This window comes from Falco rusticolus, chromosome Z (assembly GCF_015220075.1).
Source record: "Falco rusticolus isolate bFalRus1 chromosome Z, bFalRus1.pri, whole genome shotgun sequence".
NCBI lineage: Eukaryota > Metazoa > Chordata > Aves > Falconiformes > Falconidae > Falco > Falco rusticolus.
The window spans coordinates 58,490,088-58,506,280 of record NC_051210.1 but is presented as its reverse complement, the minus strand read 5'-3'; the positions used below and the strand labels follow the sequence as shown (position 1 = coordinate 58,506,280).

At 43.1% G+C, this 16,193-nt stretch overlaps 1 protein-coding gene across 1 annotated transcript; it reads right to left on the bottom strand.

The window, feature by feature from the left end:
- Positions 1-6,286: 6,286 nt before the first annotated feature.
- On the bottom strand, positions 6,287-15,004 carry F2R (coagulation factor II thrombin receptor). Its single transcript, XM_037374256.1, has 2 exons — positions 14,760-15,004; positions 6,287-7,840 (listed from the first exon to the last, which is right to left on the bottom strand). Exons 1-2 carry the CDS (start codon positions 14,845-14,847, stop codon positions 6,654-6,656), a joined length of 1,275 nt encoding a protein of 424 aa, XP_037230153.1. The 5' UTR covers positions 14,848-15,004; the 3' UTR covers positions 6,287-6,653.
- Positions 15,005-16,193: the final 1,189 nt, after the last annotated feature.

The window sequence follows — 16,193 nt, the reverse complement described above, 5'->3', positions numbered from 1 at the left end:
GCGAGCTGGGAGAGGCAGCCCCACGTGCCACCGCTGCCTGCTGTGGCCTCTTCCCCTTCTCCAGGCTGTTCTGTGACCCCAGAGCCGCCAGGTAGGCCTTGGCACCTTGAGCAATGAGTTGGGAGGTTAAGCACCCCTTGATTTTACTAGTAACTCCTACTTGGCTAAGGCAGAGACGGCACTGTCCGTACTGGAAGTCCCATTGACTGGTCAAAGCAGGGAACAGGAATGGAGACAGTTATTTACTGACACCCCTGGAACACCTCTGACCAGGTGGTGGCCTGAGTGGAATGATAACATTATTCTTGGAATTTTTGAAAAGTTACTGACTCAGGTTGAAGCCAGGGTGGAAATTTACAGATGACTAAAACCAGTCATCTCACAGCCCTCTAAAGAGCAGTCCTAAAGTGAGACCCTTTTGAGCTTTCTTGGACCACCGTGAGCTGCAGCCAGCATCTCCCTCTGCACGGGATGATGCTCAGAGCTCACAGACTCCCAAGTTTGTGATACTTGGGGGACCGTCACCAAAAGCTGATACCCCTGCTCCTCAAGGCTCAACCCTTTGCCCATTGGGGAACGTAAAAGGCATTAGATGTAAATATTTCACTGAACTCAAGGGGGACTTTTGACAGGTCTACCTTTGTTATAATAAGCATTGCAAGCTTGAAGTAGTTAGGTTGTTCTGGCGATTTAAACAAATATTACTGATTTGCTGCTGAAATCCTATGGATGATCTTGAATTTGCACAAAAACCACCACCCGCCCCACACACACCCTGCCTCCACTGCCCCTCCGATACAAACTGTTATCCAAGTCTGAGACTAAGATTGGACATAGCTGCACCCAGTATAAGAGTTTAGGAAGCAAGGGGTCTACTCTAAACCTTCTGACTCAATGGTAAAATTCCTCTCACTCTTTATATTTCTCTAGATCTAATTCATTGTCCCAGTCTGAGACTAGGAGTAGATCCAGCTGTACCTAAACTCTGTGAGAGTTTAGAAAGCAAGAGGGTCTACTCTGAACCTTGCGACTCAGCAGAACGCTCTCCCTTATTCTTTACCCCGGTTTCTGTCTCTCTCCTATTAGACATAAACCATTGACCAAGTCTGAAACTAAGATTGAATCTAGCTGCACCTAAACTCTGAGAGTTTAGAAGGCAACCGGGTCCACTCTAAACCTTGTGACTCAACATGAAGATCTCCTTTACCCTCTTATGCCTTTGATCTTTACAAACTGTTTTCAGCTCTGTTCTGACTCAATTTTAATTTATATCTGTGCGTTTAGTTCGTGTAGTAAGTAGTGAAGTGAACCTTGGCAACCTTGTGCAGTTGCATTTCCACAAATTCATACTAAACCTATTTTGCTCAAACCCTTTAGTGGTGATTCTTTAAGCAACCTGACCTTTCCTTTTGTGACACCTGGGCACATGCTGCCCCATCCACAGGGATGAAAAAACATACATGAGAACTTCCCGAGGACTGCTGCCTCTAGTATGTAATTGTGTGGCACAAAAAAATACCAAAGACCGCAAATTCCTAACACAAACTCCCAAACTGATTAGACAAAGGCAAGGACAGTGACTTTCCTAGGTTTACTGTGGAATAAAGATGAATTTGACTTAATGTCATTCATTTTTATTTTGGTGAGGGAACACCAAGCCAGACTTTCATTATGGGTTGACTTGATCAGAAATTACCTTGATGGAGTTACATCGCTGTGTGCAATGCATTTGAGTGTAGTGCCATGCTTTAAATGTCACTTTTGAGGAGATGCTTGTTTGTGGTGCTATGGACACCACTATTATAAGGCTAATAGCACAAAGATAAATTATTCCCTAAAACTTCACTGAATGTTTTTTACAGGTTTTGTTTAAAATAAAGTCACCCACTTTTCCAACACAATTCCAATACTTTTTCACCTTTCCAAATCCACGTTTATTTAAACTGCTAGACAGTATTTTGCAGTTCAGCATGATGTTCAGATCTGGTTCCTAATGGTCTCCTCCCCAATAAGCCAAATTACAACTGCCATAGCTAGTTCTTTTAATGCTCTCTAGTGTTGACTTGGATTATAGCATGTTATTTGTTCAGCTTCTCCAGCTGTATTAGGTATGACTAAACTATTTCTGTAGCACTTGAAAATTGCCAAATGCCATAAAAATGCACTTATGGGTCACTAATTGTAAATGTGTGAGAGATCTCATTTTTTTAATTTGCTCAGCCTCTTGCAAGATCAAACTGTGACCAGATCAAAAGAAGATTAAAATGATCAATAAAAGGCCTTACTCAGGAATGTACTTAAATATTGCATCCATCACACCAGGCCTTTCCTCCCGCAGCTGTTGGAGAGCTCTGGTGCGAAGCCATTGCTGGTGATAACTAATAAACTCATATTCTCTTTCTGTTTCTGGATACCATCTCTAGTTGGGAGAGATCCAGTGGCCTGATGCGGTTTGCTTGATGTAAAACACCATGAACACACTTTGCAGCCATGCTCACAATTCTGGCTAGGATTCAACTAAATAGGGATGCAGAGCTAACAGCCAGCAGACCATACTTTGTGTGCAGTCAAGGTGCAGGGACCAGGTTGTAAGGTGATGCATGCTTGGCATTGACTGATAAAATACTTCTAATGTGAGTGCACCAATCCCTGCAAAATCCTTGTCATGCTAAATGAAGCAGACCTTCCCCTGTGAAGTACATTATACCAATGACAGCTGTGTGAGGTGTTCTGCCAACAGAAACCACACTGATTCCAAATCTTGCCCCTGCCAGTATTGCCACAATATGAAGCTGACATATCTGGAACACTAGCAAGCTTTCTTATGCATCTTTAGTGCCTGACACCTTCTCACTTCCAAACATTATTTGGCACACGGTTAGCTTGCTTCATACAAAAAATGATGCAGCTTAACCCTGATATTATGAAAAAAAGGAAAGAATGAGGAGGAGAAAGTATGGATGAAACAGCATGTAACAGTGATGAGTTTAATTTCTTTTGGTCAGATTTTCACTTCTTCCCCTTCCCCCTGAAACAAGCTGTTCATTTTCTTTCCCAGCTAGCTGTGCAAGGGTGCACCAAGCATGAAGAGATGGTTAGCTTTTCCTGTTAGTTTAAGCGTATCAGTCTGAACTGCAGTACATTTCTGTTTCAGCTTCCTCAAAAGGCTGCCTACCACATTGTGCTTTGCTGCATGGCCATGTTCAGCAGTTACAACCTGTTATGCAAATGCTGTTTGTGCCTCAGGCTGGCTCCATAAATTGCTGCTGCTTGAGCAGGTCCTGCCCTTCTTGCCACCAAATACTGAAGTAAAATCAGTCACTGAGAACTGTAGCATGTTCCAACTAACTGGCTGCACGGAGATGCCAAATTCAGTAAGAGCTGAGCTGCCATTGCCTTGGTTTGAGACTCCTCCAGTTATGTAGCAATTTGCTTACTTTTGCAATCCACTCAGGCTGAAGCCTCAACAGAAAGTAGAGGTGTGAAACTAGCTGTGGGAGCTTAAAACGTGGAATAACTCTTAATGCTTCATTTGGTATGAAAAGGTGGTATTTGCTGTATGTTTTAGCAAGTAGTGTGCTGTGTGACAATTGACTTGTTAATCACCTCTCTGTCTGTATGCAGAAGTATGCATTTGCAGGCTAGCCAAGAAGCTTGCTAGAAGCACTTGCAAAACATCAATATGAGTAGGATGCCTACGCATGCATTATTGAATGGTTTGGGTTGGAAGGGACGTTTAAAGGTTGTCTAGTCCAACACCTCTGCAATAAGCAGGGACACCTTTCACTAGATCAGGTTGCTCAGAGCCCCATCCAACCTAGCCTTGAGCACTTGAGAGGATGGGGCACATACAACCTCTTTGGGCAATCTGTTCCAGAGTCTCACTACCCTCATCGAAAAAAAAATTCTTCCTTATATCTGATCTAAACCTACCCTCTTTCACTTCAAAATCATTACTCCTTGTCCTGTCAGGGGTGGCCCCGGTAAAAAGTCTCTCTCCATCTTTTTTATAAGCCCCCTTTAAGTATTGAAAGGCTACGATAAGGTCTCCCCAGAGCTTTCTCTTCTACAGGCTAAACAACCACAACTCTCTCAGCCTTTCCTCATAAGAGAGGTATTCCAGTCCTCTGACGATCTTGTGACTCTCCTCTGGACTCCAACAAGTCCTTCTTATGTTGTGTGCCCCAGCGCTGGATGCAGTGCTCCAGGTGGGGTCTCACCAGAGCAGAGTAGAGGGGCAGAATTACCTCCCTTGACCTGCTGGGCACGCTTCTTTTGATGCACCCCAGAATACCACTTGGCTTTCTGGGTTGCAAGCACACATTGCTGTGCCATGTTCAGCTTTTCATCCACCAACACCCCCAAGTCATTATCCGCTGAACTGCTCTCAATCCCTTCATCCCCCAGCCTGTATTGGTACCAGGGGTTGCCCCAACCTGTGTATAGGACCTTGAACTTGGCCTTGTTGAACTTTATGAGGTTGTCATGGGCCAACTCCTTAAGCCTGTCAAGTGTTGTGTCTTCAGACATGCCTAGACAACATAAGAATACTTTCCAAAGGCAACTTCAACACTTTAGCTAGTTACCAAAAAGTCTGCTGGGGTTTGTGAGTCCTTTCTATTTAAGGGTTGTGTGCTGTAACTGTCTTTCCTGGTTTTTTTTCTTCTTCATTTGCATGCAAGCCTGAATCATCAGCAAAACCATCTTCAGCAGTGCACATGGCAGAGCTGGGATACTGGTTTATAAATGCGCATAAAATCTTTTTTAGTTGTTCTTATTCAAGAACTTTGTTGATGCTCTTAGTCATAAGGATAAAAAGTTGTGTTCATCCCTCTCATTTTTTTACCCTACAAGGTAGGAAGAAGCTCCTCATTTACAAATGCTCTTGAGCACACAGATGTTACAAGCAAAAGCAAAACCAAGTAAATAATTGCTATGATTGCCAAGCTGTTTTGCACGTTCAAAATGCAGAATTACATGCATCCCTCCTAGCATGTAATACCGCCCCCTGCAAAGCAAACTAGATGTCTCTTTTGGCTACCTAAAAATAAAACACTATCATGAAACAAAATATCACGACATTGAAACAAATCCCAACTATGTAACAGGTCTAAAAAGCAGTCCCCCAGCCCCTAACCACAGGAAGCACAGAAGTAATTTTTTCTGGCAGCAAGAAGCAGATGTTCATGGTTTTAAAATGCATTTGGATTTTGCTGAAAACCAAAACCACCCTTAATATGATATTAAATAAAATGAGAATGTAACTGACTAAGTCTCATTTGTGGGGCTTTAGCCTTACCGACTACATATATATACATATTTAGTGCTTATGTACTTAGAAAGTGGCAAATTCTTGAGAACAAACATCTAGAGATGGTATGCAATACTTAATTATGCTTAAGGCTTAAGGAACAGACACAAACCCATGAGAGACCATGGTTACAAATAAGTTTCTCACTGTCACACTGTATGCAGAAAGATCCATTTCTTACCACTTGTGCTGGACTGAAAACAGCTTTTATCCATTGCTGTACTTCTTGGCAGATTCCTATGGCAAATATTGATCAAGTTCCCTCTTATTTTTATTTCCATTTTGCTGTACAGTCCTATTACTTACACACTCATTTCTTAAACTGAATTCCTGTTACTTGGGTTTAGCATCCTTTGTAGTAAAGGAATGCTACATAGAATTAAGTTTGCTAGCGGGTTCTACACCACAGCAATTTCAGGAGAGGTGGACACAATGTAAAATATAACAAACATATAGACATAGAGGGATAAAGGACGTTTCCAAGTCCTAAATGCATGATGATTAATCAAGTGCACGAAAGGACATATTTGCAAACTGCATAACAAGATGATAAATACGGCTTTTTCAGTATATTTTTCTGGAGAGCCATTCAACATGGATTTATTGTGATATAAAATGCACAATTTTTTGTGAAATTGTGAAAAATACCACATTCCTAACCAAGACGCCTAGTGTACATCAATGAGAGGATTACCAGAAGAAAAGCTAGTTCTAGCTGCTGAGAATTATCTCCCCTGACACACTGCACCAATCAATAGCTGGTTTTCAGTTGCTCACATTCCTTTAAACCATAGACTATTTTGAAATGGAGTATATACAAATGTAAAATAAATAATTTCAGTGTCCAAGATGCAAGATGTTAAGAAAATGAAGTTTACAGATACTTTCAGAAATACTGACAAATATGGGGGCAAAAAAAACCCCAAACCTGGAAATACATTGTTGCTTTCTTCAGGAAGTACTGGACAGATGGAATGGTTCCATAAGTAAAGAATTTAATCAACCTGATACAGTTCCAAATCCTAAAAAGGTATTTCATAAAACCCCTGCAATCAACTGAATTAACAATCCAAAGGATTTTTCTGAAAAGTTTATTTGAAAAACACTCAACAACTACTATTAACTATTAAAATGGCCTCTACATTAACCTATTTACATTACATATGCTATATATATACACATACACAGTTATAATTTGAATTGTGCATTACTATGATGAATCCACAGAACTATGTATTGTACAGCAACTTGGTTTAAGCTTTTGCATTTCTTTGATATAATACTGTCTTTCTTTTTTTGTCTGGAATTGTCTAAATATTAAGCATGTGTAAGGCATGTTATCTCAATGCATTGCTAGTAATTTCCTGTAGACACTATTATTCACATTAGTAGAGCATGTAGCTCTTCTACTAGTGGTAGTCATTGACTGATCACTGTGGGTAGGATCAAAAGTCTTTTTACAATTGAAGAGACTGAAAAGTTGTCTCTGATACTGAGAAGAAGCATAGTAGTAAATAAAGGGGTCAATGCAACAGCTAATGCTGCTGATACAAACACAGAGTAGATAGGCAAAGTAGAGATACTCTAAGCTGTTGTCATAAGAAAAATGGATATAATGAATTAATAGGAGGATATTTGTTGGTCCAAAGCAAATAACAAAAACAGAAAAAACAGCTACACACAACAGCAAGGCACGTGTCTTCTTATTTTGTTTTGCAACAATGGTAGAAGAACTAAGACATCGAATGATACACACGTAACAGACAGTAGAAATTATAAAAGGCACTACAAAAAACACAGAAGAGAAGATGGAGAAGAAGTGGACGTAATAGCTGTGAAGTTCAGATTCTCTTAGCACATCGTGGCAAGTAGTTACATTTAACTTGGGTATTTCCATTGTTTGCTCTCTGATGAGAAAAGGTATAACCCCAGCTATTGCTACAAGCCATATGATGAAACAAATCAGTGAGGCACGTGCTAATGTACGCCACCCAAGAGACTGCATGGGATACACCACTGCTAAGAAGCGATCAAAGCTGATACTTGTCATAAGCATTATGGAACAGTACATGTTACAGTAGAAGGCAGCAGTGATGAAACGGCACATCTGAGGTCCAAAAACCCAGTCATTTCCAGCAAAGTGATAAGCAATCTTAAAAGGAAGCACGCTCACAAACAGGACATCTGCAAGGGCCAAATTCAGCATGTATACTACAGCTGGCTTTTCAATTTTCATTTTTTTCAGAAACACGAGTATCGCCGTAATGTTCAGAGGGAGACTCAGCACAAACACTAAGGTGTAAACTGAAGGAACAAAACGTGTCAGCCATGGACTGGTGAGGTATCTTGCTGTCTGCACTGACACTGTTCGTTGTTCACGTCGGAATGATCCAGTCTGATTGGTGGCTCCCGATCCAACTTCCAAGTCATTTTCAGTATCACCTTCACTAGGTATAGGTTCATCCTGGTGACTTACAAAAGACAGTACAAAACTTCTGACACGTGGTACGCTACCATTACGTGGGGAGGCTGAAAAATAAGAATGTGTTAAGATTAATAAGCAAATATTTACATGCTATGGGAAGCAAAAACATCTTTCAAAAAGGAACGCTAATACCATATCAGCAACACAAAATAGTAAAGTTAAATCCTGATTCCAAGTGCAGCCTGCCCACAGGTGTTAGTCCAGACCTTTTTATTTTAGCTCCTGTTACAAGTTTGGGTAAGATATCCTCCTTTGTCTCCTCTTAGATTGGAAGCTTTTTATGGCAGGGACTCGAGCTGTGCTTATGGACCCAATTCCATCTATGTTTTCTTTGGGCTACTTTAACACAAATACAACAGTAAATTTTCTACCCCAGTACTGTCTTTGCCAGACCCCTCATACAGTTTGTAGTGAATGAGGTGCTGGGTATTCATACACACAATTCCCCTTAGGAGTACTTGTCACCAAAATAACAAAAAGTTACAGTGCAACTAAAACATCAAGTTACTGAAATATTTGTGTGCTTTGGAGTCATCTTACCCTGACAGCCCCCATCAACCCAGATGGCAGAAGCCTGCATGCAGTTTTTAAGGTGGGTGTGGATCAACCTTTGCTTGTATCAGACAGGTAGCCACAGATTGCACTGAAACACTTCCCTAGTTCTACTTATCCTACCCCACAGCTGCATCACTGAGGACATTGGGTCCAGTGTGCCCTCGGGGCACTTCTGAAAACTGCCACTAGTGCTCCCTCTACAGCAGGGTCTTCTGCAGCATGGTTTCATGGCTGTGACTGAAAAGTGTCAGGGAAAGTTATCTCTGCCTTTCAAATGTAGCTGTAATGAGTTAGGAAGTTAGCATTACAAAGTGTTGAATACGTGGTATGAGTACATTTATGAAAAAAAAAAAAAACCCAAAAAACCAACAACCCAAAAAACCACAACACCCCAAAATCTCAAACAATCAAAAGAGCTAATTTAGACATTATTTTAGAGAAGCTGTTCATATGGAGATTTGTTTTGAGCTTCAGTTTTATGTAGTCAGGCATAGGAGAATTAGAAGATATTATGGGCAGACAGAAGTGAGCCAGTTACATTCATCTACTGCTACTACTACTACAATAATCATTCACCTATTTAGCTGTGCAACTCATCCTGTGTTGAACTGTACACAAATAAAATACTAATGACAGTGTGTTAGCTTAAATCAGTGAGCTGAAAGCATGATTCACCTAAGATGCTAGTTGTTAGAAGCAATTATTTGTTCTATAGCAATTCAAATTTTTTTTTTTTTTAAACCAGATGAGGACAAAAGCAGCTGAAGAAGGCAAATGGCAAAAGCAGGAGTGGCTGAAGTTTCAAGCAGGCAGTCACCCCCCTTTGTGTAGAGGCTGTGGGAGAAGGGGCCTGCCCAGCTTGGATTTGGTGAAATTCAGACTTGAATGCGGGGGAAGATCAGAGGAGCAGCAGGGAAATTTGGGGTTTTTTTAAAAGGTGCTGTGCCCATATGTATCGTGCTGTGTCACAGTAGCATTCTGGAGGCAGAGAGGACAAAAGAGGGGAAGAGTCTGAGATAATGGTTTTCATATGCAAAGGGGCTAGACTGTAACCTCTGCAGGCCCGAAAACAAGATGCTGGCTGAGAATTTGAGCCTGGGAACTTGTTGCATAGACTGCAGTTAGTACTTTTACTGAAACACAAATGCGCAGAAGTATGTGAGATTCAGTGTTTGCACAGAAGGACACTAAACCAGTTTATAAAAGGGTCTATTCTGCCATCTGAAAGAGAAGACTAACAAAAGGCAAAACTATAGATCCTTAATCTTTAACCTTACTTTAAAAGTTTAGTCCAAGCAGTTGGATGGCTCAAGGAGTCAGCTCCTAGTTCAGCAGTTCAGGTGCAGCAGAAAGTTACAGTTAACACCTCTAACTTCAGCCTGTGGCTGACATCAAATAGTTAGGTGCTTTCCAGTACTTAATGATTATTGCAATAGAAATCTGTCCTGACTGACACCATTGGTATTCACCTCTTTTGGGAGAACTGTTATTATACTTGAACTAAGAACTAAAACCCCCCAATTTCTTATGCCCAGAGGCTTGTCTCTATGGTAAAGACATCAGTAAGAGTGATGAAAAATCTTGGAAGAGTAATACTATCTCCAGTACATACAAGTTTTATGAATTCAAGATTTTGAATACTGTGAACATATATTTCTTCCACTGACATTTCTAAAACAGAAAATTTCTGAAACAGAAGACTATGATGGTCCTAGTCTCTGAAGGTCTACATGTCCTTTTTGGTTTCTCCACCGCTGGAGAACAGTGTCAAGAATCAAATGAAGAGGTGACATGCTTTCATGTGAAGAAGGCATCTTTTTGGGGGACACAGATGTAAATGGACTCTATGAGAGTGAGGGTATTGCCCAGATGACCTCTGCATGATGTGGTAACTGAGATGCTTCCAGCAAGCATCTCTCTAGTCCCAGCACCCCTGAACTTTGAAGGACTTTGCCTGCGCTGCCTCACCTGAGCTAGCAGTGCCGCAGTGTCTCACTTTTTGAGGACTAGTGAGCAAACCCGACAGAGCCACTGACCCTTAACGACTGAGGGTAAGTCACTTAATGTGGAAGCCCTTGGTGGTAACCTGACGCAATTCTCATCAGTGACTCCTAACTTAGGACAGTATGGAAATGTGCTAAAGGAAAAAAAAATTATGATTGGGCCAGTTACCTTTTATCACCTACTGATCTTTGCCTTAGCTATTGCTTACAGTTACTTGAACACTGCTAATAATGTTAATTATATCCTGAATTCATGGAGCTAACTTATTTAGAACTTTCTCAGATTAAATGATTTAAAGTCTGCATTACTCCATTATCAAACTTTTCTAAAGTAGAATCCTATTACAGTAACTCAGGACAAAGAAATGTCATAAACAATTCTAGTTTGCTTAAAATCATCTAGAGTAATATCTTAACTTGGTGAAAACTATGTGTTCTTTGTGTAAGCAAAGACTTCAAAGTTCAGAGTTGAACTTAACCTTGATGCTGTTAGCAACACCTGCATACTGTGTCCTGTCTCACCTCCATCCTCAGTCCACATCTGCCCCTTGAACTTATCTGACATGAGGTACTAGAAAGCCAGGTCTACGGAGAAATGCAGTGAGACCCCAAACTCACTATTTCTTTGCTACTTGATAATACAGAGACCAGGAATTCAAACTTTCTTGATGAAATGCAATTTAACGTTAATTTAAAAGATTCATGGCCACATATCACTTCTCCTTTGCAAAGCAGCTTGTATGTTTGTATGACACTGTGTCTGCATATTATTAGAAAAAATAGTGCACTACATGCTTCCTGAAACAGAAAGGAAGATAGTCAGTGCCCTGAGGTTCTGGATTCCTTTTGTGTCAGTGTTTATTTGAAAAAGCCGATGATCAGAGATTTATACACTGAAGGGAAGAGGATGAAATTATGTCATATTATTTCAAAAGATCTTAATGAACCTTGACAATAAACATAAAGGTCTGTAATGGGAAACAGGCATTACCTATAATCTGGGATAGCACAAGAAAGCCAATAACAAGACAGCTAATACAGTAGCTCTACAGGAAAGTTTTTAGAACTATTCTTATCTACCTACAGCTGTACCAGAATCTGTCACATGTTCCCTTCTAGCAGTTTTAAAGCTCTAGATATAATGTCTCTAAAACATATTTCACTACATCTTAAGTAATTTTTAATAATCCAATCTGCTAGGAAAATAGAGGTTAACTTTGTGTAACAATCATAAATGTTCAGTCATTCTATTTTTGCTAGGCTGTCACCTGATCCTTTTGGAAGAGATCAAAGCTGGTGGATTACTATTTTTATGACTAAAAGTATTCTCATTGCTGATATGCCAGAGTTAACAGCTCTATCAAGGTACTTGTAAAATATAAATTGGTATGAAAGACAGGACTAAGAAACTAAGAACAAAGAAAGAGCGGGACAAAGCACTGAGGCTTTATCTTTGTGGTGTGTAGTCAGGACACTGAACAATATACATACAGTCTCTTATTTGCTCCCAATAAGTATTTTGAAAGGCAAAAATTATGCAGAAAGAGTATAATGGTCAAATTTCCTGAAGTTTTCTTTTACTGCGGTCTTTGCACCGATTCTCCAACAAGGACATACAGAAATTATGTAGAAAGCTCAGTAAGCTTGGGATTGTTTGATTTTAACAATCTATATTGTGCTGTTCTCCATGAAGTACTACGTACTGTTCATCTCAAGATCAGCATACACATATTCTGCTTACCCTGAAAGGCACTCCTTTTCTTTTTTTTTACACAGAGCTATTTTATAATTTCCTTTTATGTCTACTTTCATATGCAGAAGGCTACTGCACATACTGTTCTCTGAAAGGAGAAGTACAGAGCAAAAAAAAAAAAGACTGCTTCAACTAATCTTAAAAAGCACTCTTGAGCTCCAAAAGAAAATTTAAAGTATTTTTGTAGACCCATAAATCTGGACAGGATGCTACAAACCAGCAATGTTTATGTGCCAAGGGATATTTTTGTGAGGTGAAAAATTAAAGAATAGGCTCCTGCTCAAGCCAATTAAGTATGTTCAGTGTGCTGGTGGACAACAGTTAATATTGATTTCTAGGCATTACTGATGACAACTGCACCCATACAGCTGGCTTGTAACAAAAAGTTGGTTTCTCTTATCTTCCCTTTGCATAATCTGCAGATAAGCATCTAGAATCTAAACTACTCAGTGGCCCATAAATTAGGTAATCACAGGCTGAATGTGAAGCACATGCCAGACATGTTTATATAAACAAGGTAAGATACAATCTTGTAGGACAGATGACAATTATTTGCTTTTGTAAAAATAAACACCGTAATGTCTTTAAAAAAAAAATCTTCAGCCAACACCTCCTTTCATACTGAATTAGTTATTGTATTAATGAGTGACTAGTAACAATCTGAACACATTTTCCTGAAGTATTGTCTTCTTGCAACCAATGTCTGCTCCTTTTTGCTTTCCTTTTTCGATCTCTTTCACCACAGGTGTTTGTCTTCAAGCAATGAAGCAACACTTCTCTACCCCACTATCAGTGTCCCAACCAGGCAAGTCCAGGCAGGAAAGTCTCGGCAGGTACACCTGGTAGGCTAATCTGCAAGCACATAGCATCAACCCCCTGCCAAGCTATTGCTTTTCCACTTGCCTGCAGGATCAGCACAGGTCAGTAACGTGGTAACTGGATACTAAAGGACCAAGGGAAGAGCAGGGGGGAAGCTGCAGGGGCAAGGGCAGAGCAGACCCGAGGAGGATACAGCCATGCATAGAGGATGGGAATTAGGTACATTGCGATGGAAATGGGGAGAGTTATCCAGGTCAGCGCGGAAATGATATTATTACAGTGGGAGTGAGCACGGGGAGAGCAGAAGGCATGTTAATATAGCCAGGCTTTATTACTGTTACTGCACATGAGGTAACTGGCTTTGAATCGTCCTTTTCCTAATGATGTAACACAGTAACTATTTCAGTAATTATTTCCTAAGCAAGCAGCAAATAGTGTAATTTGGGGTCCTCTTTAATGAAAACTATAATTGCGAAAGGCAGGAAACCAAGTTTGAATGTTGCCATAAACTGGAAGAATAGCGCCCAACAGCACAGTCTTTTTGCCTAGCATTACACATATCATTTGTCTCCTACACACCGCCTGCCTTTTGTTGTTGTTAATAAGGTCATTTTCCTTAGACTTCCAATAGAAACATGACTGTGATCCCTTCATTCCCACATGACCTTGGCCAAAAAGTTGTTTAGCCAAAACTATTTGCCCTGATACTTCCCTCCCAGCATAATTACAAACGCTAGCCCTGTCCCCTTTCAGCTTTCATTTGAGCAGCCAAAGTACGCAACGTTCAGTTCCTCTAATCAGCCCTCTTCTGTAATGTGGAGCTTGAACAGTCTTCCCACCAGGCGTCTTAAGGGATGAAGTTATTTGTCCAGCAGCGCTATAATCACTATGTGATTGAAAGAAACGTTAAACCGAGTTTTACAGGAAAAACGTTGCTGATCTCTAGATGCATAATCTTGCCCTTTGTACTGATCTACCTCTACTAGAAATTGGGAGGCGACATGTCTGCATTGCTTTTCTTACCTTCCTTCCCTCAGCATCTGCACTGCCAGACAAGCCCCGAGCCAGGTGGACTCGTGGTCTCACCAGTTGCAGCACCGATGCTGCTATCAGCGCTACTCCTAACCGAGAACCATGAAGGGCATCTACTTCGGGTGGACATTCTCAACTATGTTGTGTTGGTAAACTCTGCGGTACCTACAGATTCAGCCAGCACTCCAGCTTCTGAAGTTGTTACCAAAAGGCAACTCCAGTTTTTTAAGGAGGTCCACGGGCAGGTCTCGCCAGCCCGGTCACTTCTCTCCATGCTAACTTGCTAGGGCTCAGCCACCTCTTTAGCCGTGGGACAACTGTAAGCCATTCCTCACCATCAGCAGACCTACGGCACTGCATCTTCCTCAGATCCATGCATTTCGTATCTATGATATTTCCTTTATTCAAAGAAACAGTTCTCAAAACACATCGGTCCGGCGTTACTTTACCCAGGCTAACTCTGCCTTAGCCTGTTCCCTTGCGACTGCTATGCGAACAAACGTAGCGCGGCATTTCACAGCGCCGAAGAAAACTCGGTGCCAAGCTCCAACTACCGCTTCCGAGCGGGAGACCCTCGCCCAGCCCGGGCGCCCCCCACCCATGCTGCGCCACAACGCGTGTCTCCTTCATTGTCCCCTGCCCGGGCGCACAGCTCCGGCCCCGCCGCCGAGAGCCCCGCCGCCCCCGCCAGCCCGGCCACCGTTCCCCCAGCCCCCCCCGCGCACGGAGCGCTCCGGCCTGGCAGGGCTGGTCGCCCCGTCCCCCGCCAGCTCCCCGCGCGGGGCGGGCGCGGCGACTCACCGAGGCGGGCGGCGGCGGCGGCGGGCGGCGGGCGCGGGCAGCCCAGGACGGCCAGGGCGCAGAGCAGCGCAGGCAGCGGCCGCACCATGGCACCGCACCGCGCGGTCCCGCTCCGCTCCCTCCGTGCTCGGCCGGGCGACGCGAGTGCGGCCGAGGCGCGGCGGCTGCCGTCCGCCGGGAGGCTGCGGCTGCCGACGTGCCGCCCCGCGGCCGCCGGGGCTTTCTCCGGCCGTGGGGGAGGGGGGAGCTTCCTGCCGCGCCGCGCCGCCCCGGCGGAGGGGCGGGGAGAGCCGGCACCGGGGGGAACAGCGCACCGCCCCCGCAGCGCGCCCGCCCAGGCGCTGGCACCCCGTAGAGGAGTGGGGGGGCGCGGGCGGGGGCTCGGGCAGGGTGGCGGGGCGGGGGGTGCAGAGCAAAGGGCGGTTCTCGGGGGGTTATTCTGAGTTCGCGGGTTCTGTTCCTGCAGCCCGGGTCGCCGGTGTCCCGCAGGAGCGCAGTCGGGGCCGGCGGAAGTGCCGCGCTACCCACGGGGGCGGTCAGGGTCACCCGGAGGCGCCCGGCTGCGCGGACCGGGCTGCGTGAGGCGGGCAGCGGGCCTCGCAGGTGGCGGGCTCCGCACACGCGGTGCAGCCTGTGAGCAGCTCACGACCCAGCTTGGCAGTCTCCCCCCGAGGAAGACCCGCCACCCCGAGCTTCAGCGGGTTTCCCTTGGGCAGGGAAGCTTGTTCTGTCGTTCAGAGCTGCGCATGTATCAGGAGCTGGTTGAACTAGAACCTATAGAAAACCTATAGAGGAAAATATTTTGGTGACATTGCAGCTATTCTTTAGGCTTTTCTCTTTGAAAATCGAGAAAAGTGCATGTGTTTTGTATTTCTTAGGCCTGTGACTCAGTCAAAAGCTTTACAAGTGCACACCGTTTGGTTTGCTAGGGCATAGTGTCCCATCATCAACGACATATCCTTCTCTTTACAGCAAAATAAAATAACAACAACAAAAAAGGGGGTGGTGTCAGTTTAGAACTTGTTCCTGTGTATGCAGTGCTTATATTACTACAGGAGCACTGACCTTTGCTGTTTAACTGAGAGTAAAAACCACGGAAAACAAATACGCGTGATTGCAAATACTGGTTCCCGTTAAGGTCCATGTCTCTACGATGATCTTCCCACAATCTGACCACTTGCTATGTTACAGCACTGTTAAGGCTGGCTCCAAACTGTGTGGAGCAAAGGGAAGTAATAAATATAAGTTTTACAGCTGGCTGGCCTTTCTACAGCTCTATCACCCCAAACACACTAAGGAACCCACACAAAACACCCTTAACCATTCTTCACCTATTTAGAAAATACCTTAATCAGAGATAATTTCATCTATTTAGGAAGGGAAAGTGAAGCCATTCTTGGGCATTCGTGTGATATCACAGCTCCATAAACATAC

Bases quoted from the DNA above. Each gene is read 5' to 3' on its own strand.
- F2R (XM_037374256.1), bottom strand. From the start codon at position 14,847: ATGGTGCGGCCGCTGCCTGCGCTGCTCTGCGCCCTGGCCGTCCTGGGC. The intron at 7,841-14,759 runs GTGAGTCGCCGC...CTTATTTTTCAG, and splicing joins CGCCGCCGCCGCCCGCCTCG to CCTCCCCACGTAATGGTAGC.